This window comes from Hyperoodon ampullatus (assembly GCF_949752795.1).
Source record: "Hyperoodon ampullatus genome assembly, chromosome: 10".
Taxonomy (NCBI): domain Eukaryota; kingdom Metazoa; phylum Chordata; class Mammalia; order Artiodactyla; family Ziphiidae; genus Hyperoodon; species Hyperoodon ampullatus.
Genome location: NC_136923.1, coordinates 71,214,122 through 71,240,656, shown reverse-complemented (window position 1 = coordinate 71,240,656; position 26,535 = coordinate 71,214,122). Strand labels below are relative to the sequence as shown.

Here is a 26,535-nt window from a genome sequence, read left to right as displayed (position 1 = left end):
CATGCTTTTTTAAGGCGAAGAATGGAGGCCATGTCAGGGCATGTGAGAGAAAAACTGATAGTGCTTCCAGAAATCACCAAAAAGTTGAGGTCAAAGCTGAGGTGGAGGATGGAAGTCCAGTGCATTCCGTGTTACCTGCGCAAGAATGAGTGTACCTTGATGCCCCCCTCCACTCCTTTCTACGTAGCAGTCTTCCCTCCCACGCCACCTTCGTGTTTCCTCAGACTCCTGTTTTAATGAAGCCATCTCTAGGGCTGGTGAAAGCCTTGAATTCACCTCACTGCACATGCAGGTAGAGTTCTGAGATTCTCAAGAGGGAGTATCGTCTTTTCTCTTCATGATGGCAGAACCCCTTAGACTTCTTGACATCTTGAACCTGAAAGAACAGTGAAGTAGTGTAGAAAGGAGTGATTTTATCACTCAGCATCAGTGCTCCTAATAGATCTAAATGGCCCACAAAATTGGCATTTAAAAATGATATATCTTTACCAATAATTCACCTCTTTTTGGTGAAATTAGAGGGACCAAACATTAGAGACTTTTTAAGAAAGTGACTTGAAGCCCCATTCGAATATACACTAAAGAAGCATGTGTTGGACATGGGGGTGCTCTGGCCACCAGAACTGACTCGGCTGACTTGCCAGCTGGGGGGGGCTCTGGCGTCCTCCCTCCCTCCCCCATCCTGCTGCCTCCAGAGCAGCTTCCTGCACTAAAGTCCTATTTGCTCCACTGTCTACTACTACCTGGTGTTCATTTTCCTTTTTATAAACCCTTTCATAAAAGTTTTAGTCCGAATTGGTTTAAACTCAGAAGATTTTAAAGACCTTTGGGTTTGCTAATTTTTCATATAATGGTAATGGTGCCATATTGAAAGCCCAGCAGCCTCCTAAAATGATCCATCACTGTATCAAGGACCTCAGGAAGGTGAAGTCTTTCCTTAGTCCATCTTTACTGCATGACAAATAGCAAATATTATTGGGAATATTAATCTCATTTGAAAATGAGTGTTTTGATCATTATAATCTAGCATGAGTCACTAAATCCTTAAGTCAAGTTTTAGATATCTTGGTAAATATGTTAAAGAAGGAAAAGAAGAAAGCTCAGGACGCTCTCCACTTCTCCAGCATGGACAGAAGTGAACTGAGATGCTCCCAGAGCTCCCCCTTCCCACCTGGGAACCCGGGAGGTCCGAGGATGTTGCCACCCTCAGCTCCCACTCAGGCCCCGGACTCCAGCACTTCTCAGTACAGATCCAGTTTGCTCCACGGAAAAACAGGTCAGTTATATTTATTTATATACATAAACTATATAACTGTAAATAGAAGACATAGGCTGTCAAATTATATATCCATATAAAAAGTAAACAAACATGTAAATGATTATAATTTTATTATTATATTCATCATCGTAAATCTTATCATTTTTAAAATTACTAACATTTCTTGAAGTTTTGAAGTTGTAGTAGAAGCAGCTGCAGCAGCAATAACACAAAACCCCAAGTAAAGTATATCCATCCTAAAAAGAATATTCATTCTCCATAATGGAATGCAATGTAGCATCCTTTAGTTTTAAATGTGCAAGGACAAAGTCTCTCACAATTTATTTGTTAGAATTAATTTTTTATAACTATCAAATCTCTTAAATGCCAGTTTCTAAAGTTGATGACTGAACTGAAAACACAAAGTGTGGATTGTCACAGAGGCTGAAATAGAGGGTCCAGGACAACAGCAGAAAAGTTAACTCTAGAGAAAGGAACAGAAATGTTCCTCCAATAGAGGAGGGAAAGAATGATCATCACTAACGTGATGAAACAGTGTTTACTTCTAAATCCAAATGAGCTATCTGCAGCAAAATAATTTTAAAATAAGATCACAGTCTACCTTAAAGGACAATAAATACACACAATTTTGTCAGATAATAGGATTGACAGGGTCGGACTAACACTGAGGCACCTTCCCCATGTGTAGCCTTTGATAAGTGTGTTGGTACTGCCACAAGAGCAACCACAGAACCATGCTAGAAGCCCAGGTTGGTTTGTGTATGTTACTCTTTCTATTAGACCAGCAGAGCATGATGTATAGTTATGTGGCGAATGCCTTTCTCCTAAAGACACTGAGGAATCTGAAGTATGGAATGTACTAGAATAAACGGGTGAAGAGCTTCCCTTTTGGCAACATAGGTTGAAATTTTCCGTGTAAACATTTGTTGGGACGGACAAGCTGACGTGTGGTTTTCTAAAGGCTCTAGCTTGGGAATAATTAAAGAGTATGGTGTGCATTAAGAAGGACACTGTTTAGTTAATAAAGACGAGACTGAGAATCCTGGAAGTGTATTTTGTGATGCTATATTCCTTTATCTCTTAATTCCAAATCTCCTTGCTGTGAATATTTCTTTAGCAACACAGTAGGATAAATTCAAAATCCCAGGAAACAAAAATGCTACTTTTACCATTGATCGTGTTGGCTGTAGACAGGGAAAAGCAATCATTCTTCTCTGTGATCGTTTTCCATACAGTATTTCTATACTCTCTTATGGGTAACAGCTGGTTGGAAGAAAAGAGGTCCTGTGGTTTGGTGAATTCATTAGTTCAACCATCATATTTTTCATTCCGTTATTCATTCAATATATATTTATTGAGGGCACACTTTGTTCTAGGTACTGTGCCGATTATTATCATATGGCTAGAGCTTTACACAGTCGTTATATGTACCAGGTACTATTCAAAGTTTGCTACCTGAATGAACTCATCTAATCCTTATTCTATACGTTCTTGTTTTACCCCCATATTGTAGATGAGGACATGCACGGACCAGCACAGTCCCTGACCTCAGAGCACTTACAGACTAACAGGGAAGAGAGCCTTGAACAATTAATTGCAAAAGTGCACCTCTGTATGACTGGGGAGCACACACCAGGGAGGCTCTACCTCAGGTTAAGACCAGGAAGATCCAAAAGGGCCATGAGAGTAGGGGTGTGGCTGGAAGGAACATTGCAAGCAGAAGGAATCACTTCAATAGCTTCCAAGGCCTTTGTGGTGGAAAGGAGCATTTTATGAAGTGGAAAAGGCAGGTGTGGTGGGATCTGGGGAGTGGGAGGCTGGGAAGACAGGTTGAGTGACATGCATAGAACAGATTGGCAGAGGACGCAGGACAGGATGACCCTTTAGGAGGCTGTTGCAGTGCAGTAGTCCCAGCCAGAGGATGGAGATGATGAGAGAGAGGTGGGAGATCAGAAACACTCCAGGAGTTAGTGTGAGCAAGGCTTGGCGACTAATTGGCTATGGCGGGTAAGGGTGAGGATTGGTCCCCAGGTCTCTGGGTGGCTGGTGAGGCTCTTTACAGAGGTGAGAAATGGTGCCTCCCGTGGCCCAGCGACAATTGGCATCATTGGCTGTAGAGAATACAGCACTGGCGTCTCTGCCGAAATGAAACGTCACAATCAGTTCCTGTGTTAGAACTGCATGCTCATGATGGAAGGAACTCTCTTTACTGGCCTTTTCCAAAGACACACACCGTTGTGCCTGTGCAGAAATGGCCTCTGATATCACTGCCCAGCCCCTTGCTGTATGCCAGACCTTTTCTATTTCTATTTTCTCTTGCCCGCACCATCTCCCTTCTCAAAATTATTCTTCCCATAGTATCTCATAATCTCTCTCCTAACTCACGATTATAGTTAACTTTTTCAGTAACTCTTTTTGTCCCTTGATATTGCTATTGAGACAGACTGTAGTTTTGTTTGGAGGATGAACTAAGTTCACTCGAAGAGAAAATCACTGAAAAAATAATGGAAATTGTTTGCAAAGTCCAAGTACAAATGAGGTAAAAGAGTTTTGGAGAAAAGCCTTATAGCTGAAAGGGTTTCTGAGTTGTTTTCACTGTCATTGGATATAGTTCTAGCAATGACTTTAAGTAGGAATAGGCTCACAAATGGGCTGATAATAATCTAACCATTTGTGGGGGATTGATGGGGGATTGATTTTACTTGGGCAAAACTACAGGTAGAATGAAAATTGCTGCGGGTGAATCAGTGCTGTAAAGCAACAGGTAATGGGATAGTTTGTTGCAGTGTTTAACATCTTAGTAGGTGATGAGGCTTATATTCATGCACTGTTTTATATACAAGAGGCTTGTGTAAACTATACCAAATGCAAAACTTTACTAAGCACGTTGTTTGGATGGAAAGTACTACTGCCTTATGTAGGTGTTGTCAGATTCTATTAACCATCCCTGTCTTCATGCAGAAAGCAAGTAAATTTGACCATCTTCCACTCTGAGACCGTTGTGGAACTGTTTCCTCTTCAGTAACCCTCCCCCTTTTTCAATTCACCCCCACTTTAGGCTGAAAATGACTTCTTTCAAATTTCTTGTGTGAAAAGAAAATGAAACCCAACCCGTGGTTCCCCAGAGAACCCCACCCCCAGTCGTTGCATGAGGTGCCTGCCAAGACAGAGGGAGGTTAGGGGCTTCAGGGCCTTTTGTTGTTTTGGAGGTTAAATGTCTGTTTCAGTTTTACTGGAATAATGACAGGGATTGTTCAATCCCACAGTTTGCAAAGAGTCATTCATATTGTTCTCTTTAAAATAGAAGGAGTATTATAGTTTGGGGTTTTTGTTGTTGCTGTCTTGTTGTGGGTTTTTTTGGGGTTTTTTTTTACTGTTTTAGTTCTCTGGCTGCACGTTCCAAATAGTTACCAGAACCAGTCAATATTCCAGAAGTCCCTCATGACTCACCCCTTCCTTTAACGGTTTGAGATGCTAACGGAACCCACTCCTCACAGGTGATGTCATTGGCATTTAAAAAGTGACCTGAAAGCCAAAGCCACGGCCTGGAGGCTCCAGACTCTTTTCTCTTACTCACGGAGGGAGAATTTGTTCAATCCTCCATATACGCATGGAGGGGCCCAGGGTACGTGTTGACCGAGGACTGAGGTGAACTGCGAAATGCTCTCTGGCTCTGAGAGCTTAATTTAAATATTGGGGCCTGGTTTAGTACCCACAGAGCAGAGAATAAAATAACAAGTGCTATAAGCAGGAGCTGCAAGACATGCTACTACAGGAATTCAAAAGAGAAGGGAAGAGTTTTAATTAGTAGATCAGGAAAGACATTACAGAGCAAGCAACATGGAAGTTAGGCCTCAAAGGATTGATAGAGTTTGGACATTCAAAGATGGGGGAAGAACATTATATAACATTCCAGGTTTAAAGATTAATATGAGCAAAGACTTGAAAACAGGAAAGCAAGGAAAAAATATGTAGAGTTGGCAGGAGTATTTGTTTAGCTGGGGTTTTGGAGATTGTTTTAAAAAAAAATTCAACTGAGTACACTTTAAAGATCTTACTGTCTTTATTCAACCATTCATGAATCAAGCAGCATCCAATCTAGCAGACAGCAAGGAGCTCTGAGGGTCTGTACAAAATGAAGTACTTTTGCAGGTAGAAGGGAGTGGGAACAAGGAAGTTATACTGGCAAAAGGCAGCTTGGTTATGGCAAGGTCGCTTTCCTTTGGGGCACGTCAAGGGTCTGTCAGGCAGATTGTCTGTCTAGTGCCCACCAGGCGATTCTTGATTGACTGGTTTAAGACTCCATTTCTGGAGGAGCCGAAACTGTAATTAAGTCTCCATTTGGTGATGTGGGGTTTAGCATAAGTGACTCCATTTGGAGCCTGTTGTCTTGTTTTTAACAAGATGTACAGGGAGTCAGAATAATTAGGGTAGAAAAATGATTGAAAAGCTGAAAAATAAAGGAATTATATAATCTAATCACTATTTTTAGCACTGTTTTTATGACAAAATGTATCCTGCTTGGGACGCTAAGAACACAGCCCTATCACTCTGCCAGCAGGGGAATAGAGGTCTTCTCTCTCTCTTTGTCTGTCTTTCTACCTCTCCCTCTCTCACACACACAAGCACACGTGCGCACACATATGCAGAGTCTTGCCCAGACTTTGGCAATAAAACATTATTCTTTAATCAATTATATATTTATTTACTCTCTAGAACATGTGTAGTGCTGTGCTATTCGAGATGATGTATAGAGTATGAGACATTCTATTACAGAGCTTGTGGAAAGCATGAAGGACTATCCTTAGCTGCAGGGCAGTGATTCCTAATTAATTCATTAAATACATGTTCTTTGAATTTAAGCAACGAACCAGGCAGTGCTAGGTGCTGGAGATTAGAAGGTGAATGAGACACAGTGCCTGTTAGAGGGTTTACAGTCTAGAAGAGGACTTACCATGAATATGCGTATATAGTGCCTTGGGACATGGAAGAGGAAGGTCAACTCTTCCTAGGCAGGTTTAGGGAACAGGTACGGAAGAGGTGGGCCTTGAACAAAATCTTCACAGAGTAATCACATTTACGTCTAGCAGAATGAATAGAGGAGGGAAGAAAGGTCAGAGCACTGAGGACTAGGAAACTTCTCAAGCAAATGCATAGAGGTGTGGAACACACGGTGTGTTTGTGACATTGCAAGCATTTAATTTGGGTGGATTTTAGGATTTGTGTGGATGGAATGGTATTTAGCAAGAAATAAAGCTGAAGAGGGACCAGCTCATGAGAAGCTTAAAAGACTTGCTTCCGAATTTAGAACTTATTTTGTTGGCAGTGGGGAGCCATTACAGCTTTTTAGTATGAGAGTAATGTGGCCAGATTTCTGTTAAAGAAAGGTCATTGATAGCGATGTGCTTAGTAAACTGGAAACTGGAGGGAAAGTGGAGAGGATGTTCTAGTAGCCATCGGGGTAGGAAATTAAAAGGGCCAGAATCAAACCAGACACAGTAGGGACTGAAAGGATGAGAAAAGTGTTTGCAGTACATAAGGAGAACTGACTTGTGACCGATCAGAATGAGGTTGAGATGAAAAGTCTAGGATTTCTCCCAGGTTTCTGAGCAGATATGGTGCCATTTACCAAGGCAGTGAATACATGAAGAGAAGCAGGTTTGGAGGGAGAGTTTATTTGTCAAATTACGGATATGTTGAGAATGAGTATGAGGTGGAAGTGTCTAAGCCAGCACATACACAGCTTTAGTGCTCAAGGGGAGGGGTTAATTAGAGAGATGGATCTGTCATGGACTTGTAGCCATGAAAGTGGACATGGTCGTCCAATGAGACGGGTAGCAAAGGACCAAAAGCAGAACACTTAGGAGCCCCAATATGGATGGTATAGGCTGAGGCAGAAGAACTAGCAAGGGAGAACTTGAAAGGCAAGACAGTCAAGAGAGAGGGAGACCTCAGAAGCCAGGCTAGAGACTGAGTTCCAAGGAGGTGGATGTGGTTGACTGTATTGGATGTTACAGAGTGGTCCAGTAAGATGAGAACTACAGAGAGTCCACTGGGTTGGATGGGAAGTGATCAAGTGATCTTTGCCAAAGCAATTTCAAAGATTGCAAGAGCAGAAAGCTCACTGAACCAGATTGAAGAGTAGGAAGTGAGGAAGTGAGATGGAAGTGGTCACACAGGTCACTGGAGGTTAAGGAATTTTGAGGCTGGGGTTGTTAAGTGGAGTTTCTTTGTGGGCGTTGAAGTCATTCCGGGTACTGGCAGGAAATGGGGCGGAAAGGAATACTGAGCCTGGAGCCCAAGTCAGCTTGGGTTAGCTGCCTGGTTTGTTCACTGTTGGATCAATCGATCTATCTATCTATCTATCTATCTGTCTGTCTATCTATCTATACATACATATATACATACCAAGTAGCCTTAAGTTACAGCATCACAGAGAGTGGGTAGCAGAACCAAATGGCACAGATCTCAAAGGAGGAAAAGGTTTGGCTTTGGTGTTTAAAGGAAAAAAAAAAAAAAAAACAGTGATTTTGAAATGGTATCCAGGACCCAGAAGAAGGCCAGCACTCAGCACTGTCTCTGGCCCTTCTAGTACTTACACTACAGGAGAATGAATGTCCTCCACTTGAGAGGGCTCCAGAGCAGGCAGTATCCTTGAGGGAAGAGTCAGATTTCAGTGATTAGAAAGAGCTGAAGGGGATGTTTCATGAAGATGTCCAGCGTGTGAGAGAGTTTAATCAACAGTGGAGTGTGGGGTCCAGAGAGCAGCCTAGGACAGGTTCTCTGGGAGGCCAGTAGTGGCAGGAGGGATGGGTGGGATGAGCAGAGGTAGAGCAAGGAAGTCAGGAGTCATACGTGAGGTAACAGCTGCTCGGAGGGGCTTGCATCTTATGGGTGGCCAAAGATGACAGGAATAAAAGTCGTGGCAAGATTGATTATCCTTGAGGCTACAGGCCCGATAAGTGTAGCAGATTCAGTCTCTTATTGGTTTTTAAATGATATGCTTCTGAGAATTCCCTTTGAAATGAACTCTCCCTGGATGATGTGTTGGAATGGGGGTGGGGAGAAAGATCAGCTGGCTTCTAGAATGTTCCACTCCCAGTGAAACGCCAGCCCCTGTGGAGGTTAGGACAAGGATACAGCATGGAAAAGCTTAGGAAGGAGCTGAAAATTGTCTCTCAGGTACAGTTTTCCCCACCTTGTAGCAAAGCAGCAGGTATGGCCACATATGCTCATTTCTTGATGGAGTCCTGCTTGGTTCCAACAGCACCTGCTCTCCTAGGGATGGGGACACCGGCCTGGGGGCTGTTCTTGCATCAGTGGTAGTGGTTGTATGGTTTTGTAGATATGGGTCATTCCTAAGTCAGATATTTATAAATTTGGTGTTGTATTTCCTAAATTGTAAGCTCCTAAGTATGTCTTCACTGTTCAGAGGCCTCCTCAGAGCCCCCTCTGGAGGTAACACAGAGACACTAAAGCAAGAGAAATAGAATTGAATCAAAGAGCTTCTTTTTCTCCTATGTTTGACTTGGGTCAGTCAGAGATGAGAATCCTTATGTGACAGTTTTAACTCTGTTACTTCCCTGTGGCCATAGCATAATCAGACTTCATCTTGCGATGAGAGACAATAATTGCCCTGAGCTATAGTATTTGCCTTCACTCTGGAGCTCGAGAATTCCATCAGCACTCCCTTTTTCAAAACTGATTTTCTGGGATTTATACCAACAAAGATAAAAATGGTTTCTGTCAGTGTGTTTGGTAGGGAATGTATTTTGGAAACATGATAGATGAACCCTGACTTTATTTGGAGCATAAGACATGATCTTTATAAAACATCTATCAGTTGCTCCTACAGCCCAAGCCAGAATTTACCACTCTGCTCCTACTACAGTTAGGTTTAGCTGTTTTTCATGTTTATGATTATGTTATTAATATTTACCGCAATCAGTATATACATTCAGTGGGGAGTAGGTGTGACTGAAAAGGCCACCATGGAAACAATAAGACTTTCTGTACTGTACACATGTGAAGTTTGTCTTTTGACTAGAACCCCAGTCATTGTTTGAGAAGTGCTTTGACACCTGTTTCTCTGCCTCTTAACCTCCCTCAGCCAGAAAGCTTTGCTCAGAAATACTGCTTCACCCTATCTCGCTGCATTTCAGGCTAATCTGTCTCTTCGTCCTCTAATTATGCTACATTGGTTAATGCTGTGCTTCCATGAATCTGTTAAGTTCTTTGCATTTGGTTTTCTACTTCATTTTGGTGACCAGAGATTTCCTGGGAATCCTATAACCATCTCTTTCCTGAACTTCTTGAGCGGCATAAAGTTGTGTTGTGTTGAGCACCTTCTATAAACAATAGAAGAGGGATGTATACCCTCTGGCAGGGACAATAAAAGTAAAATAGAGGACAATCAGTTAAATTTGAATTTTAGATAAACAACAGATTTTGTTTTCTGTATGAGTAGGTCCCATTCAGTATTTGGGACATAGTTATACTAAAAGTTATTCATTATTGATCTGAATTCAAATTTAACTGGGAAATCCTATATTTTATTTGACAACACTTCCCCTGGCCCTTTTCTCTGTTGTGATGTTTCCTTGGTATAGGGAATCATAGGTAGCCTTTAAGGAACTGCTCCAGGAGAGGAATAGGGAGGTCTCTGTGGGCTTGTTAGCACAGAGGACAGCTGTAGGGCTGTTTTTATTTTAGGGGGTGGGGGAAGGATGTGGAGCTGATCCTCACGTCATACTAGCACCATACACTGCAGCTCTCTGTACTTTGTCCCTCATCTATTTCCTCCAAGGCTGGTGGAATTCCAGGTTTCTGAACCTAGGAGGAGGACAGAGGTGCTATAGTACATAGTATTCCTCAAACTTTTGCCTCGAATTCCCATCAACATCTCACTGGATGCTTGTGCTCGTAGAACACTGTTTGTAGTCTTTTGCTACTTGTCGAGTTTACCTGGTACTAGTATATCCAGCTACTTATTCTTCAGATCTGTTGTCAGTGCCCAGGACTGGCTTGCACCATGGCAAGATATCATGGCACCATGGCCATATCTTCTTGTGAGTGTGTTCCTAGACCCCAGCCATTTGTATGTGGTTATTTTCAGAAATATGTTTTATAACCAATACTTTCATTAATAATGTGGCCTATTTCTTTGGAAGTTTTTCATATGCCCAGAAATACCCTGAGCCTGGTTTCCTCAAGCTGACAAACCAAAACAGAACTATTATATATGCAACTTTCTTCCACTGAAACACCCTCCACTCTAACTTCACCAACCTTACAATCAGGAGAGCCTATGGATGTTTATGAACTTCTCAAGGCATCCAGACTTAGAAGCTTCCAGAACTCAGTTCTGTGCATAATGTCATATGCCTTTGCCAAGTTGACAGATATAACAAAGAAATAATAACGTTTAACACTGTAGTTTTCCCATCTTCACTGCGTGATGAAAATCAACTCAAGGATACCCTGAGTTTTTAGATGATAGGGTTTCCCTCTCCAGCTGTGCCACTGAGATGTGTTTACAGACCTCTGTTTAGTAGTTTAACTTCTCTAGAAGCTCAACACTTACCATTTGGATGGTTTGAGTGACATTTTGCAGCCTGTGAGTGACTTCACCCACAAGGGTTTAATGGGTTCAGACAATGGTTCTTCCAAGAAGTGCCATGTAGTCACTGGCTCACCCTTCAGGCCTCATTACCAACCAGTGGTCTAACTGAGGTGTGAACACCACCTGGGCTTTGAATGTATTCATGCTATCTTTTTCTTTCAGTAGAAATTTATATTAGTGATCACAAGGTAATGCCTGGCATATTCTTTTTACAGGACTATAGTATAGAACTTCATAGTTCAAGCCCTATGTTGCTTAATCATCCTCTTATATTACAGTAAAACTCTCAGTGAGATATGTAACCTCAGTATTTTACAATCCACTGATAATGACATGAGAAAGAGAAATTGAGTTTTTTTAACGATTAGTCTGCAGTGCTCATCACTTAACTCAGATAATGCGCAGTGACTCTAAATCACTTCCATCAATCCCAGCTGTACAAATATACGTGTGCACACATACTTTCATACACGCACACAACAGACATTCACACATAACACACAGCACACGTACACACTACACACATGCGCACACACTGACTCTCATCTTTTGGGCTTTTCTAGTATATCCTGTTCTAGACCTCTTAGTCTGCACTGAATTAATGTCCTGCCATACCTGCTGGTCCAGAACTATCTAAATGGTTGTGATTTACTGACTCATAGGTTAAATTTCCATTTTTTTCCATTCCATTAAGTCTAGCAGCTACTGGGTTTCTATCCTCTAGCATTTCTCTTGCCCTTTATGATCTCAATGAATTCCTTTGACCCACTTTATTCTGTAAACACAAGCAGGATCAGAATGGCATTTTGTATGTATGAGATAATGGAAAAGTGATGTTCTGCCTAATGTGAGGGGTTTTTTATTGATTTTTCTCACCAAGGCCCAAGATGGCTTTTTGATAGTGTCCTCCAGGGAGACAGACTATTGTGCTCTCCGAACTCATCAAGGTCTGTTAAATGGATTATGTTAGCTCGGATATACAATAGATAGGCTCTTTTTAAAAAAAAATTTAAGCAGAAGTAAAAACTTAATTGGATATCATATTCATTTCATAACGTCATTGCTCATTACCCCTTCCATTTTAATTCCATATTTCCATATGTTTTGTGAAAGAATCGATTCTCTTTTTTTTTTTTTTTTTTTTTTTCGGTACGCGGGCCTCTCACTGTTGTGGCCTCTCCCGTTGCGGAGCACAGGCTCCGGATGCACAGGCTCAGCGGCCATGGCTCACGGGCCCAGCCGCTCCGCGGCATTTGGGATCTTCCTGGACTGGGGCACGAATCCGTGTCCCCTGCATCGGCAGGCGGACTCTCAACCACTGCGCCACCAGGGAAGCCCGAAAGAATCGATTCTTGCCATTAGCAAACAGAACCCATAGAACTTCATCATCCGCAGACTCATTGCTTTGGTATTCAAAGTACCATTTTTGTGAAATAGTTTTGTTTGACAGAAGTTTGACCCTGGGGTTTAAAACCCCATTTTTCGCCAAGTGCAGACAAGTGATGGTGCAATAGATGGCATCTAACGCATCCAGGGTGAGGAACTCTCTTCAGTCCATGTCCTTCACTGTCCCTCACCGATCTGCCAAAGGTTAAGACGGAAGCTGCCCTGCCGCATCTGGATTCTCAACATGACTCTCTCCTTTGCATCCTTTCCTGATCCCTAACAGTAAAGGCCTCTGGTGGGGGTTAGGGATGCTCTGCCCAACATAGCCTTCTCCCCTAAGCTTGAAATTGCCTCAGTTTCAGTTTCATTTGGCCAAATGAAGTAACAACCTTAAAAAGGTTAAGCTAGAGATACCCATTATTCTACTTCAGTGCATTTCATTTGGTCAACTCTTTCCTTAGCTAAGATAAACACAGGTACTCTGAGGAAATGACACATGTGAGTGGGGTACCACAGTGATGGAGGCCTGTTTTCTAGAAACCTGGAGAGCAGGCCAAAGGGAGAAGGACAGGGTACAGGGAGGGAGCATGGAGAATGAAGTGTGCTGCTTGGAAATGTTGCTGCTCTGACCTTCCTGTACTCTCAGGGCTCACTCCACATGAGGTACAGCTGTCATTTCACTGAGGTTAATTCCTGGGGTTACAGAGGTCAGGGAAGAGCACGAAAGGGGTTGGTGAACCAGCCACAGTCAGCTGGTCTCCTGGTAACTGATGCTGAAATCTGGAGAGTTTATTATCAAGACAGACCCGACATTTGTTGCGCGCAGACTGTAGAAGGATTTTGTAAGCTTATTCTATGTTGTGCGTGGCCACATATCCACATGGCTTAGCAAGAATGATGCCATAAAACTTTTAATTTTACAAGTAATACTCATACATATTTTCCTTTTAAAAAATTAAAACCTTACAAATAACACTGTTTCCTTTGACAACTCACACCAATCTCCCAATCCCCACCTCCCCAGTTAAAACTATATGTATGTTTACTTTACTTTTTCTTTAAATACATACATATATACTCACACATATGTATACGTATGTATATTTATAAATAAATAACATAATCCAAAATATATAAATAATATAATATATAATATAGATGATATTATTTATATATTTATTTAATATATAAATCCATATTTTTATATAATAAATCCATAGAGGGCTTCCTTGGTGGCACAGTGGTTGAGAGTCCGCCTGCTGATGCAGGGGACACGGGTTTGTGCCCCGGTCCGGGAAGATCCTACATGCCGCGGAGCGGCTGGGCCCATAAGCCATGGCCGCTGAGCCTGTGCGTCCGGAGCCTGTGCTCCGCAACGGGAGAGGCCACAACGGTGAGAGGCCCGCGTACCGCCAAAAAAAAATAATAATAAAAAAATAAATCCATAGAAAATGTATAGCATTATTTAATTTGAATATATTTGTATATTTCTCCTTAAATTCATTCATTCAATATTCAACAGATGTTAAGTGCGTACTCTGTACTGGAACTGTTCTAGGTGCTGGCAATTGAACTCTGAATAAAACAAAGATCTTTGCCCTCATAAAAGTTACATTGTAGTAAATGCTATCATTCTGAAACGTCTTTTTTCACTCAATAATATGTCTTGGAGCTTTATCCACTTTCATACATAGATCCACTTCAGTATTTTACATGACGCATAAATGTGGTTATGTCACAGGTGATTTAGACATTCCCATACTGATGGAATTTAGTGTCATGAGATTTTGACCTAGCAATCTGGTGTGCTGGATGTTTCTTTACAGTTGGCTGACAGTGGAGAGGGCCCCCTTGCAGCTTTTGCTTCCATTGCTGTGGTGGGAGAGATGAAGTATCTGCATCTCCTACATCACTTTGTGATGATTTTGTCAGGTGTGTTCTGGTCTGTCAGACCAGAGTACAATACAAGAGAAGTATCTGAGAGAGTTGGTAAGGAAAAATTTCTTTTCTTTCTTAGGATAATGTATCAAAGGTTTAATGGTAAGAATCAAAATCAGAATGGTGACCAGGAGAGTAGAAATGGAAGAGAATCATGGGCAGGGAACTTATGAAGGGATGGCAAGTGGGAGAGAGCTGGGAGGAATACAGCCTGGACCACAACAGCAGGTGACACAGTCACACCAAAGGAGAGGAGAGGGGGCCAGTTTTATCTGCGTCCAGATCAAACATTGGAAGAAGGTCTATTTTGGTGTTAATCTCCTGTTTTTCATCTTCCAGTATGGTTCCTATTCATGACATCACCTAGTTTTCTTTTTAAATCCTCCTGAACTATGAAAGCCTGCATTCCTGTTTCTAGACATTTGGGTTTGATAAAGATGTGGGAAAGCCCTTTTGTCTGAACAAACAGAATGAGGCTTACAAGAAGAGCCTCAAATATAGAATGAAATCCCATCCTCGTAATTGAAATATTTCCTTTACCTCATTCTGATCCACGTGAATTTAATGTGCATTACATGTAGAAGTTTTTTTCATATAGTTTAATCAGGTTTTGCTGTTCAAGTTAGCATTATGTTATTTTCCATTTGTCCATCCATCCATTTAACCTGAAAATGATTAAACTAAGTAGTAGAGGACATCATCTCCAGAAAAAAAAAATCTTGAGTTTGAATGATTATTTTTGGAAACTTCATCCAAGTAGTTTCATTAAATAAGGTAATTTAATGTGTTTCATTACATCTTTTTTTTCTATGTGAATATTTCTATGTGAATATATATGGCCTCTCTATGTGTTGATTAGCAAGGAAAATATTGGGGGACTTCATTGAAATTTGAGTAATTTAATTTCTTTGTATTTCAGGGTTAATCTAAGGGATGCAAAAATTAAATCTTATACATTTTGTGTATATGTGTATATGTAATTAATAGATATTTAGAGAACACACTTGCCTTCTTTTTCCACTGTGTGCCCTATGTGAAAGAGGTTTTTCTGTCTCTTTCAATCTCTTGCGTCATTCTCTTTGCTTAAATGCTAATGCCTAAATGAAGATGCCAGTGTACAGGTGGAACCAGGAAGGTGAAGGACAGGGATTTGCTCCTCATTTGAGCATTTTAACTTCCTGAAGGAAAGAGAAGAACAACAACAACAAAACTTTTTAAAATGTTTATTTATTTACTTGGCTGCGCCAGCTCTTTCGTTGAGGCACCCGGGATCCTCATTGCCCCGTGCGGGATCTTTTAGTTGCGGCACACAGACTCTTAGTTGTGGCATGCGGGATCTAGTTCCCTGACCAGGAATCCAACCCAGGCCCCCTGCATTGGGAGAGTGGAGTCTTAACCACTGAACCACCAGGGAAGTCCCAACAAAATTTTTTAAAAAGAAAAAGAACCTACCAATATTTTACAAGTTTCACCACTAGGTCTAGACAGCACTTTCATAAATGTCACTGTTAGGGGAAAATCCAGGTTTTGTGAGGCCTGAAGCTTATGCAATTTGAGGGGGTCCTCTTTAAGGAAAAGAATAAAAATCTATTAATTCAGAAGTAGATATGAAATTGAATATTTATGAAATAATGAGAAAAGAATTTAATCACAGCACATTACAAATTTTAAAAAGCTAACAAATAACAAAATCCAGAAAAATACAGTATTTCAATTAGCTAACTGCTTGACACACCTCTATGATACTTTTTCTCTACGTTTTCACTGCATAATCTTTGATCACTACTTCATATGACCATTTGGTAATATTATTTTCCATAGAGAGAATAGAAAGATTACTCAATTTTTCTTCTAAGCATGATCAGCTGAAACTTGTTTATCTTATTGGTAGTTTAGAAAAGATTCTTTCAGCTTTTCAACTGGTCACTGTTAATGTCGTGTAAATTATTAGAACTGTTGTCAAATTTGTGAAAACTCCGTCATGTTTCTTTTTATGTAAGCTATCAGAATTGGAGGAATTTTTCCACCTCCACAGACTCATCTCTGTGTTCATACATTCAAACCTTATTTCTATTCCAATACCAAAATCTAGCCCTGGGTGCCACAGGGCACGTTCATATCATGGCATAACCTCAGACCTGTACCTTCCTGCCACAATGCTGGGTGAGATGGCAATGAGTGGAAAATACATCACAGGAGGCTATTCTGACACTAGGACCACTAGCAATAACTTAAGCATAAACAGCAGCAACTAAAAGCCATGCAACTATGTTATGCTAAAACAAGATTAAATGTTCTCCTTAGTCAGATCCTAAAGCACCAGTGGTCACTCCAGCACTCCACACTTCCAGACTAGATGGGAAGTGGAATGGAGGGGAAATCCAAGTGGAAGATCCAGGGGTCTTGACCGATTGTGATTAAAATATCTTACTTTTGAAAATTTTACAATACCTCATGACCACGTCCCTGTACTACTAAGACCCACTCAGGGGCTCATGCAAGAGGGGCTCTAAAAATGGAGCCTCATTAGTTTCATGGTAATCATGCCTCAACGTACTGTGGATGACGGTGAGTAGAGATCGAGAGTGAAGAAGTCAACAGCCTGCCAGTGTCTGCTACTTGCATGACGCGAGCAGGTGCAGGCACATGGGAGTCTGCAGGGAGGAAGAGGAGGAAGCCTGATGCATATGCCACTGACACTGGGGGAAACAAACCTCGCATCAGGTTGACTGACCCCAAAAAGGCAGCCAGATCACTTGCTGTAGGATTTCAAACGGCATGTTAAACTCCAATGGGAACACCAGCAGGAAGCCAGCCGTTATCTCATGGAAGAAAGAACATGAGTTCTGGAGTCATGAAGATCTGAACTAGAATCTTCATCCATATACCTTCAGTAGCTGTGTGACTTTGGGCAAGTTGCTTAACCTCTCTGAGCCTCATTTCTTTTATCTATATAAAATGGAGGATGATACCTACTTATTTGGGCTGTTGAAGAACTAATTGGGAAACAAAACCAAAAACATACAGATGTGCCTGGCTCACAGGACCGAATTTTAGTGGACGTCCTTCCAGGAGGCAAAGCTACAGGAATGTTTCAGGACAGAAACATTCCTATAGCTCCTCATAATCACTCGATTTGTGTTAAGAACCTAGCCTGTGGTTAGAGGTACAAGAAATAGAAGCTAGTTGCTGGCTGCAAGGATCTGCAGGGGCCCAGATGGATGTCAGGGTCCCAGCCAATGTGAATGAAGCCCAGGATGGGCCTGCAGTTCAGCAGGGAACTGAAGTAATCGGCAGAGAAGCTGGGGCAAAACGCTTTTTCACAACCTGTGCCTGCCTGGAGGGGAGGAAGGGAAAGACGGTGACAGGCAGACACAACGGAGCCTAGGCTCTCTGCCAGGCGCACTAGAACACTGGCAAGTGGTGGCGAGACTCGCCCTAGAGCTCAGTGGCTGAGGCTGATCGTGTGCAACCCGCCACAGCCAAGACTGGGCACAGGCTGCAGTGGGAGGCCGCAGACACCCCGGGTCCTGCAGGGCTGGGAAAGAGCCAGGCCGCACCTTCCAGAAAACCTGGAAATGCTCCCTTCTTTATGGTCCACCAGCATCACAAGCAAATGAACAAAGGATGGCAATTGGAACATACACAAAATCCTACATTAGACAACAACACAGAATCATAGGACAAAAGAAAAGAATAGAGTTTAAAAATAATGTTGTTTCTAACCATCACCACCCCCTTAGTCTCTCTGTAGAGACGAAAGGTTCTTCCTTTTATTTCTGATTCTTTATGCTGGCTTCTTTGTTATTGGTCGTAGCCTCTGGAACCCATCCCTCTAGTTCAGGGATTATCAAAGTTTAATGGATATAGGAATCCCTTGTTAGGATCCTCGTGGGTGGACCCTGGGAATCTGCATTGCTAGCACAGAGCCCACACTTTGCAAAACTCTGCTTGCAATTATACTAGAACTCTCCCAACCCCAATCCTCACCTTTCTTCCAGGGTTTGGTTTCTGATCATCTGCAAGTCCAGGCTGCTAGGCGCGAAGGTATTAGACAAATGGTGTGTCACACCTGGAGAAGGGGACTAAAATATTTTTATCAAAAACATGAGGCTTTTCATGGCACTTGCCTGCACAGAAAGAAAGAAAATATTTTATAAAGAAATGGAATAGTCAAGTGGTAGCATGTGGCCTCATGGGGAAAAATATATATATTATTAGTATAAATATATTTTTATTATTAAAAATATATCTCACCAGCCCTCTGGTTGCCCACCAAAGGCTCCCGGAAAAATAACCAGATGAGGGTCAGGACCCTCAGGATCTGCTTATAACAAATCCCCAAATCCTTGGCTCCCAGATCTTTGGTCTGCATCTCCTTCTACCCCATCTCCCTAAAGGATCTCAGCACTTCTCAAAGCTCGGCTACCTCCCCTATGCAGACGTCTCCACACCTCTGTCTCTAGCTCTGGCTCTGCCTGTCTCTTCAACCCCCGACTCCCATCTCTACCGAGCTGACCCTTTGACAACAAAGCATTTGTCAAGCACTTTTATGTGCCAGGCTCTGTGCTAACTCTTTGCTTGCACTATCATTTAATCCTCAAAGAACCCCCTGAGGCAAAAGTAACATTGTTGTCCCCATTTCATAGATGAGAGAACTGAGGATGTGAAAGTTTCAGTAAGTTGCCTCAAACCATAAAGCTAGTAAGTACCAGAGCCCAAGCTCCTGGGGTGCCTCAGTTAGCACACTTAGGGAAATGTGCTCCCAATTTCACTTCCTTTTAATTCCCTAGCTCCTCCTCCTGTATTTTCCTACCTCAGTTGATGATCTCAGCAGCTGTCCTGGTAGGAAAACTTCCTGTGATTTCAGATGCCTTCACCCCCTAGTTCCCCACAACCAAACTGGTTATTCATTCTGGCCAGTTCTCCCCCTGAACTCAGGAAGCTGCTCTTTCTTTTCCATTTAATCGTCTCTCACCTGTATTATTTTTTTTAACATCTTTATTGGAGTATAATTGCTTTACAATGGTGTGTTAGTTTCTGCTTTACAACAAGGTGAATCAGTTATACATATACACATGTTCCCATATCTCTTCCCTCTTGCGTCTCCCTCCCTCCCACCCTCCCTATCCCACCCCTCTAGGTGGTCACAAACCACCTAGCTGATCTCCCTGTGCCATGTGGCTGCTTCCCACTAGCTATCTATTTTATGTTTGGTAGTGTATATATGTCCATGCCACTCTCTTACTTTGTCACAGCTTCCCCTTCCCCCTCCCCATATCCTCAAGTCCATGCTCTAGTAGGTCTGTGTCTTTATTTCCATCCTACCCCTAGGCTCTTCATGACATTTTTTTTTCTTAGATTCCATATATATGTATTAGTATACGGTACTTGTTTTTCTCCTTCTGACTTACTTCACTCTGTATGACAGACTCCAGGTCCATCCACCTCACTCTGACTTACTTCACTCTGTATGACAGACTCCAGGTCCATCTACCTCACTACAAATAACTCAATTTCGTTTCTTTTTATGGCTGAGTAATATACCCTGAGAAAACCATAATTCAAAAAGGCATGTACCAAAATGTTCATTGCAGCTCTATTTACAATAGCCAGGACGTGGAAGCAACCTAAGTGTCCATCAACAGTTGAATGGATAAAGATGTGACACATATGTACAATGGAATATTTCTCACCTGTATTATTAAAGCTGGGTTCTTTTTCTCCATTCTTACTCTCCAAGCACTTCCATGCCACCACCAGGTGAGTCGCCCGCAAGACTACCTGGATCTCTCTCACCTGCTCAGCTACCTTTGTGGTCTTCCCACCCCGACACGTTAGAGTCCATACTTGGAGCGCAGCCCAGCCCCGAGCCCGCTTTCTAGCCTCATCTTCCCTGTGCATCCCCCTCTGCCTTTCCCTAACTGAAGCCACCCCAGATGGCATGCCCCATCCCAAACTCGCACACACACATCACCCCACCTCTCCCTAGGTTTTTAAAGTGAGGTCTATGGCCCAGCTGCATTAGAATCATCTGAGAAGCTTTTGAAAATGTAGACCGTGCAGGGCCCAGGAATTGGGAAGAAGGGAATTGGTCTGTGTCTAGAACAGCGCTTCTCAAAATGCCAAATCCTGAGCTCCTATGGGCAGTTGGTGAATATGGGCCCCGCTACAGGCAAACTACATTTTTCCAAGTTCCTTATATGATTCTGATGTACCCTAAAGTTTGAGAATCACAGAATTCTCCTCTCTGTAAGACATCCTGGATTCCTAGTTAATAGGATAGAATTTTCTTTTAAAGATGAGCAGCCAAGAATAAGTTTCCAAAATAACTAAGCTGACTCTCTAGTCCCCAATCATTTATAATCTGTTTGTTAGATGTTCAATTACAGAAATGTGGAGAGGAATAGCACAGGGGGATGGGCTGTATGGTAAAGAGGACAGGGAGAGAGAATGTGAAGGAACATTAGGAAAAGTTAGGAACATGAGTTTGGGGCAGGGGGATGTGGGGGATGACCAGAGAGTAAAGGGTTGTCAAAAGTGACTTCAGTATGGCTTTATCTGGAGGTCTGGCCCCATAGGACCACATGGCAGCTGTCACTGTGGTTGAAATTTCTCACTGTTTAATATATAGAACAGGTTTGGTTCTGAGCCTGCCTTAGACTGGTGGTCAGGAACCCTGAACACTGTGCTTTGTGCTAGAATTGACTGCTTAAACAGATCAAATAATCCCTTTCTCTCCACACAGACCCAACTGCCTAGGATATTGGGAGGTTACAAATAAGGTCTGGTGAGCCCAAGTAAGGGGTCTGTCAGAAGCCTGCAATTCTTAAGGTCTTCCTCAGACTTGGCTAATGACAATGGACTTGAACAGCATTGACTTCTCCACTTGACAACTATACCAATTTTCATGCTGACTGATCTGTTTTTCTTGGATCCAGAAAGTCATCTTTGAGTTAGGAGTGGCGGGTAGCAGCATAACTCCAATTCAGTGCATTAGCCACACAATGCTGGTGTTTACATTGGACCAGATCCTGATACTGACATTTTGGCAGGCTGGCTCCTGTCACTGAGGAACTTAGCGAGATTGAAAAAGGGAGTCGATGTAGAATGAGCAGTTTTCCCTTTTTAGTATAACCCAGCTGCTGCCCTGTGGAGGAGCAGGACACGGCCACGTAGCGTCTGCAGTCAAGCCTGCCTCTATTAAGCAGACAAGGGACTGAAAACTCCAGTTTGCAATCTTTATTTTGTGACCCTAGCAGTTAGTTTAGCACGGTCACGGTTTTGTAAATCTGGTAGAAAAGTTACACTTTTTAAATAATTTGATTAAGCACTATAAATCAAAATAGAATTCCTCAATTTGCTAATTTTCAGAAAGATCTCAAAAAAGTAGAGCTCCTAAAGCATAAAGCAGTATTTTTTTTTTGTTTGTTTGAAATATTTTTTTTTATTAGTTTCTGCTTTATAACAAAGTGAATCAGTCATACATATACATCTGTTCCCACATCCCCTCCCTCATGCATCTCCCTCCCTCCCACCCTCCCCATCCCACCCCTCCAGGCAGTCACAAAGCACCGAGCTGATCTCCCTGTGCTCTGCGGCTGCTTCCCACTATCTATCTACCTTACATTTGGTAGTGTATATATGTCCATGCCTCTCTTTCCCTTTGTCACAGCTTACCCTTCCCCTTCCCCATATCCTCAAGTCCATTCTCAAGTAGGTCTGTGTCTTTATTCCCGTTTTACCCCTAGGTTCTTCATGACATTTTTCTTTTTTTTAAATTCCATATATATGTGTTAGCATACGATATTTGTCTTTCTCTTTCTGACTTACTTCACTCTGTATGACAGACTCTAGGTCTATCCACCTCATTACAAATAGCTCAGTTTCGTTTCTTTTTATGGCTGAGTAATATTCCATTGTATATATGTGCCACATCTTCTTTATCCATTCATCCGATGATGGACACTTAGGTTGTTTCCAGCTCCGGGCTATTGTGAATAGAGCAGCAATGAACATTTTGGTACATGTCTCTTTTTGAATTATGGTTTTCTCAGGGTATATGCCTAGTAGTGGGATTGCTGGGTCATATGGTAGTTCTATTTTTAGTTTTTTAAGGAACCTCCATACTGTTCCCCATAGTGGCTGTACCAATTCACATTCCCACCAGCAGTGCAAGAGTGTTCCCTTTTCTCCACACCCTCTCCAGCATTTATTGTTTCTAGATTTCTTGATGATGGCCATTCTGACTGGTGTGAGATGATATCTCATTGTAGTTTTGATTTGCATTTCTCTAACGATTAATGATGTTGAGCATTCTTTCATGTGTTTGTTGGCAGTCTGTATATCTTCTTTGGAGAAATGCCTATTTAAGTCTTCTGCCCATTTTTGGATTGGGTTGTTTGTTTTTTTGCTATTGAGCTGCATGAGCTGTTTATAAATTTTGGAGATTAATCCTTTGTCAGTTGCTTCATTTGCAAATATTTTCTCCCATTCTGAGGGTTGTCTTTTGGTCTTGTTTATGGTTTCCTTTGCTGTGCAAAAGCTTTGAAGTTTCATTAGGTCCCATTTGTTTACCTTTGTTTTTATTTCCATTTCTCTAGGAGGTGGGTCCAAAAGGATCTTGCTGTGATTTATGTCATAGAGTGTTCTACCTATGTTTTCCTCTAAGAGTTTGATAGTTTCTGGCCTTACATTTAGGTCTTTAATCCATTTTGAGCTTATTTTTGTGTATGGTGTTAGGGAATGATCTAATCTCATACTTTTACAGGTCCCTGTCCAGTTTTCCCAGCACCACTTATTGAAGAGGCTGTCCTTTCTCCACTGTACATTCCTGCCTCCTTTATCAAAGATAAGTTGGCCATATGTGCGTGGGTTTATCTCTGGGCTTTCTATCCTGATCCACTGATCTATCTTTCTGTTTTTATGCCAGTACCACACTGTCTTGATTACTGTAGCTTTGTAGTATAGTCTGAAGTCAGGGAGCCTGATTCCTCCAGCTCCGTTTTTCGTTCTCAAGATTGCTTTGGCTATTCGGGGTCTTTTGTTTTTCCAAACAAATTTTGAAATTTTTTGTTCTACTTCTGTGAAAAATGCCAGTGGTAGTTTGATAGGGATTGCATTGAATCTGTAGATTGCTTTGGGTAGTAGAGTCTTTTTCACAATATTGATTCTTCCAATCCAGGAGCATGGTATATCTCTCCATCTATTTGTATCATCTTTAATTTCTTTCATCAGTGTCTTATAATTTTCTGCATACAGGTCTTTTGTCTCCTTAGGTAGGTTTATTCCTAGATATTTTATTCTTTTTGTTGCAATGGTAAATGGGAGTGTTTTCTTGATTTCATTTTCAGATTTTTCATCATTAGTGTACAGGAATGCCAGAGATTTCTGTGCATTAATTTTGTATCCTGCTACTTTACCAAATTCATTGATTAGCTCTAGTAGTTTTTCGGTAGCATCTTTAGGATTCTCTATGTATAGTATCATGTCATCTGCAAACAGTGACAGCTTTACTTCTTCTTTTCCAATTTGGATTCCTTTTATTTCTTTTTCTTCTCTGATTGCTGTGGCTAAAACTTCCAAAACTATGTTGAATAAGAGTGGTGAGAGTGGGCAGCCTTGTCTTGTTCCTGATCTTAGTGGAAATGGTTTCAGTTTTTCACCATTGAGGACAATGTTGGCTGTGGGTTTGTCATATATGGCCTTTATTATGTTGAGGAAAGTTCCCTCTATGCCTACTTTCTGCAGGGTTTTTATCATAAATGGGTGTTGAATTTTGTCGAAAGCTTTCTCTGCATCTATTGAGATGATCATATGGTTTTTCTCCTTCAACTTGTTAATATGGTGTATCACATTGATTGATTTGCGTATATTGAAGAATCCTTGCATTCCTGGAATAAACCCCACTTGATCATGGTGTATGATCCTTTTAATGTGCTGTTGGATTCTGTTTGCTAGTATTTTGTTGAGGATTTTTGCATCTATGTTCATCAGTGATATTGGCCTGTAGTTTTCTTTCTTTGTGACATCCTTGCCTGGTTTTGGTATCAAGGTGATGGTGGCCTCGTAGAATGAGTTTGGGAGTGTTCCTTCCTCTGATATTGTTTGGAAGAGTTTGAGAAGGATGGGTGTTAGCTCTTCTCTAAATGTTTGATAGAATTCGCCTGTGAAGCCATCTGGTCCTGGGCTTTTGTTTGATGGAAGATTTTTAATCACAGTTTCAATTTCAGTGCTTGTGATTGGTCTATTCATATTTTCTATTTCTTCCTGAGTCAGTCTTGGTAGGTTGTGCATTTCTAAGAATTTGTCCATTTCTTCCAGGTTGTCCATTTTATTGGCATAGAGTTGCTTATAGTAATCTCTCATGATCTTTTGTATTTCTGCAGTGTCAGTTGTTACTTCTCCTTTTTCATTTCTAATTCTACTGATTTGAGTCTTCTCCCTTCTTTTCTTGATGAGTCTGGCTAATGGTTTGTCACTTTTGTTTATCTTCTCAAAGAACCAGCTTTTAGTTTGGTTGATCTTTGCTATCGTTTCCTTCATTTCTTTTTCATTTATTTCTGATCTGATCTTTATGATTTCTTTCCTTCTGCTAACTTTGGGGGTTTTTTGTTCTTCTTTCTCTAATTGCTTTAGGTGCAGGGTCAGGTTGTTTACTCGAAATGTTTCCTGTTTCTTAAGGTGGGATTGTATTGCTATAAACTTCCCCCTTAGAACTGCTTTTGCTGCGTCCCATAGGTTTTGGGTCGTCGTGTCTCCATTGTCATTTGTCTCTAGGTATTTTTTAATTTCCTCTTTGATTTCTTCAGTGATCACTTCGTTATTGAGTAGTGTATTGTTTAGCCTCCATGTGTTTGTATTTTTTACAGATCTTTTCCTGTAATTGATGTCTAGTCTCATAGCATTGTGGATGGAAAAGATACTTGATACAATTTCAATTTTCTTAAATTTACCAAGGCTTGATTTGTGACCCAAGATATGATCTATCCTGGAGAATGTTCCATGAGCACTTGAGAAAAATGTGTATTCTGTTGTTTTTGGGTGGAATGTCCTATAAATATCAATTAAGTCCATCTTGTTTAATGTATCATTTAAAGCTTGTGTTTCCTTATTTATTTTCATTTTGGATGATCTGTCCATTGGTGAAAGTGGGGTGTTAAAGTCCCCTACTATGATTGTGTTACTGTCGATTTCCCCTTTTATGGCTGTTAGTATTTGCCTTATGTATTGAGGTGCTCCTATGTTGAGTGCATAAATATTTACAATTGTTATATCTTCTTCTTGGATCGATCCCTTTATCGTTATGTAGTGTCCTTCTTTGTCTCTTCTAATAGTCTTTATTTTAAAGTCTATTTTGTCTGATATAAGAATTGCTACTCCAGCTTTCTTTTGATTTCCATTTGCATGGAATATCTTTTTCCATCCCCTTACTTTCAATCTGTATGTGTCTCTAGGTCTGAAGTGGGTCTCTTGTAGACAGCATATATATGGGTCTTGTTTTTGTATCCATTCAGCCACTCTGTGTCTTTTGGTGGGAGCATTTAGTCCATTTACATTTAAGGTAATTATTGATATGTATGTTCCTATTCCCATTTCCTTAATGGCTTTGGGTTCGTTATTGTAGGTATAGTCCTTCTGTTGTGTTTCTTGCCTAGAGAAGTTCCTTTAGCATTTGTTGTAAAGCTGGTTTGGTGGTGCTGAACTCTCTCAGCTTTTGCTTGTCTGTAAAGGTTTTAATTTCTCCATCAAATCTGAATGAGATCCTTGCTGGGTAGAGTAATCTTGGTTGCAGGTTTCTCTCCTTCATCACTTTAATTATGTCCTGCCACTCCCTTCTGGCTTGTAGAGTTTCTGCTGAGAGATCAGCTGTTAACCTGATGGGGATTCCCTTGTGTGTTATTTGTTGTTTTTCCCTTGCTGCTTTTAATATGATTTCTTTGTGTTTAATTTTTGACAGTTTGATTAATATGTGTCTTGGCGTATTTCTTCTTGGATTTATTCTGTATGGGACTCTCTGTGCCTCCTGGACTTGATTAACTATTTCCTTTCCCATATTAGGGAAGTTTTCAACTATAATCTCTTCAAATATTTTCTCAGTCCCTTTCTTTTTCTCTTCTTCTTCTGGAACCCCTATAATTCGAATGTTGGTGCGTTTAATGTTGTCCCAGAGGTCTCTGAGACTGTCCTCTGTTCTTTTCATTCTTTTTTCTTTATTTTTCTCTGCATCAGTTATTTCCACTATTTTATCTTCCACCTCACTTATCCGTTCTTCTGCCTCAGTTATTCTGCTATTGATCCCATCTAGAGT

The 26,535-nt window shown here is 41.3% G+C and overlaps 1 protein-coding gene across 1 annotated transcript in view; it reads left to right on the top strand.

Annotated features, from left to right (window-relative positions):
* The window catches only part of KIF6 (kinesin family member 6), a gene marked incomplete at its 3' end in the record, with an annotated part of 412,258 nt that overhangs the window by 214,962 nt on the left and 170,761 nt on the right, over positions 1 to 26,535 (top strand). The window contains exon 14 of the mRNA XM_079712640.1: positions 1,061 to 1,276. Coding sequence (XP_079568766.1) covers positions 1,061 to 1,276 — 216 coding nt within the window. The remainder of the gene's footprint in view (positions 1 to 1,060; positions 1,277 to 26,535) is intronic.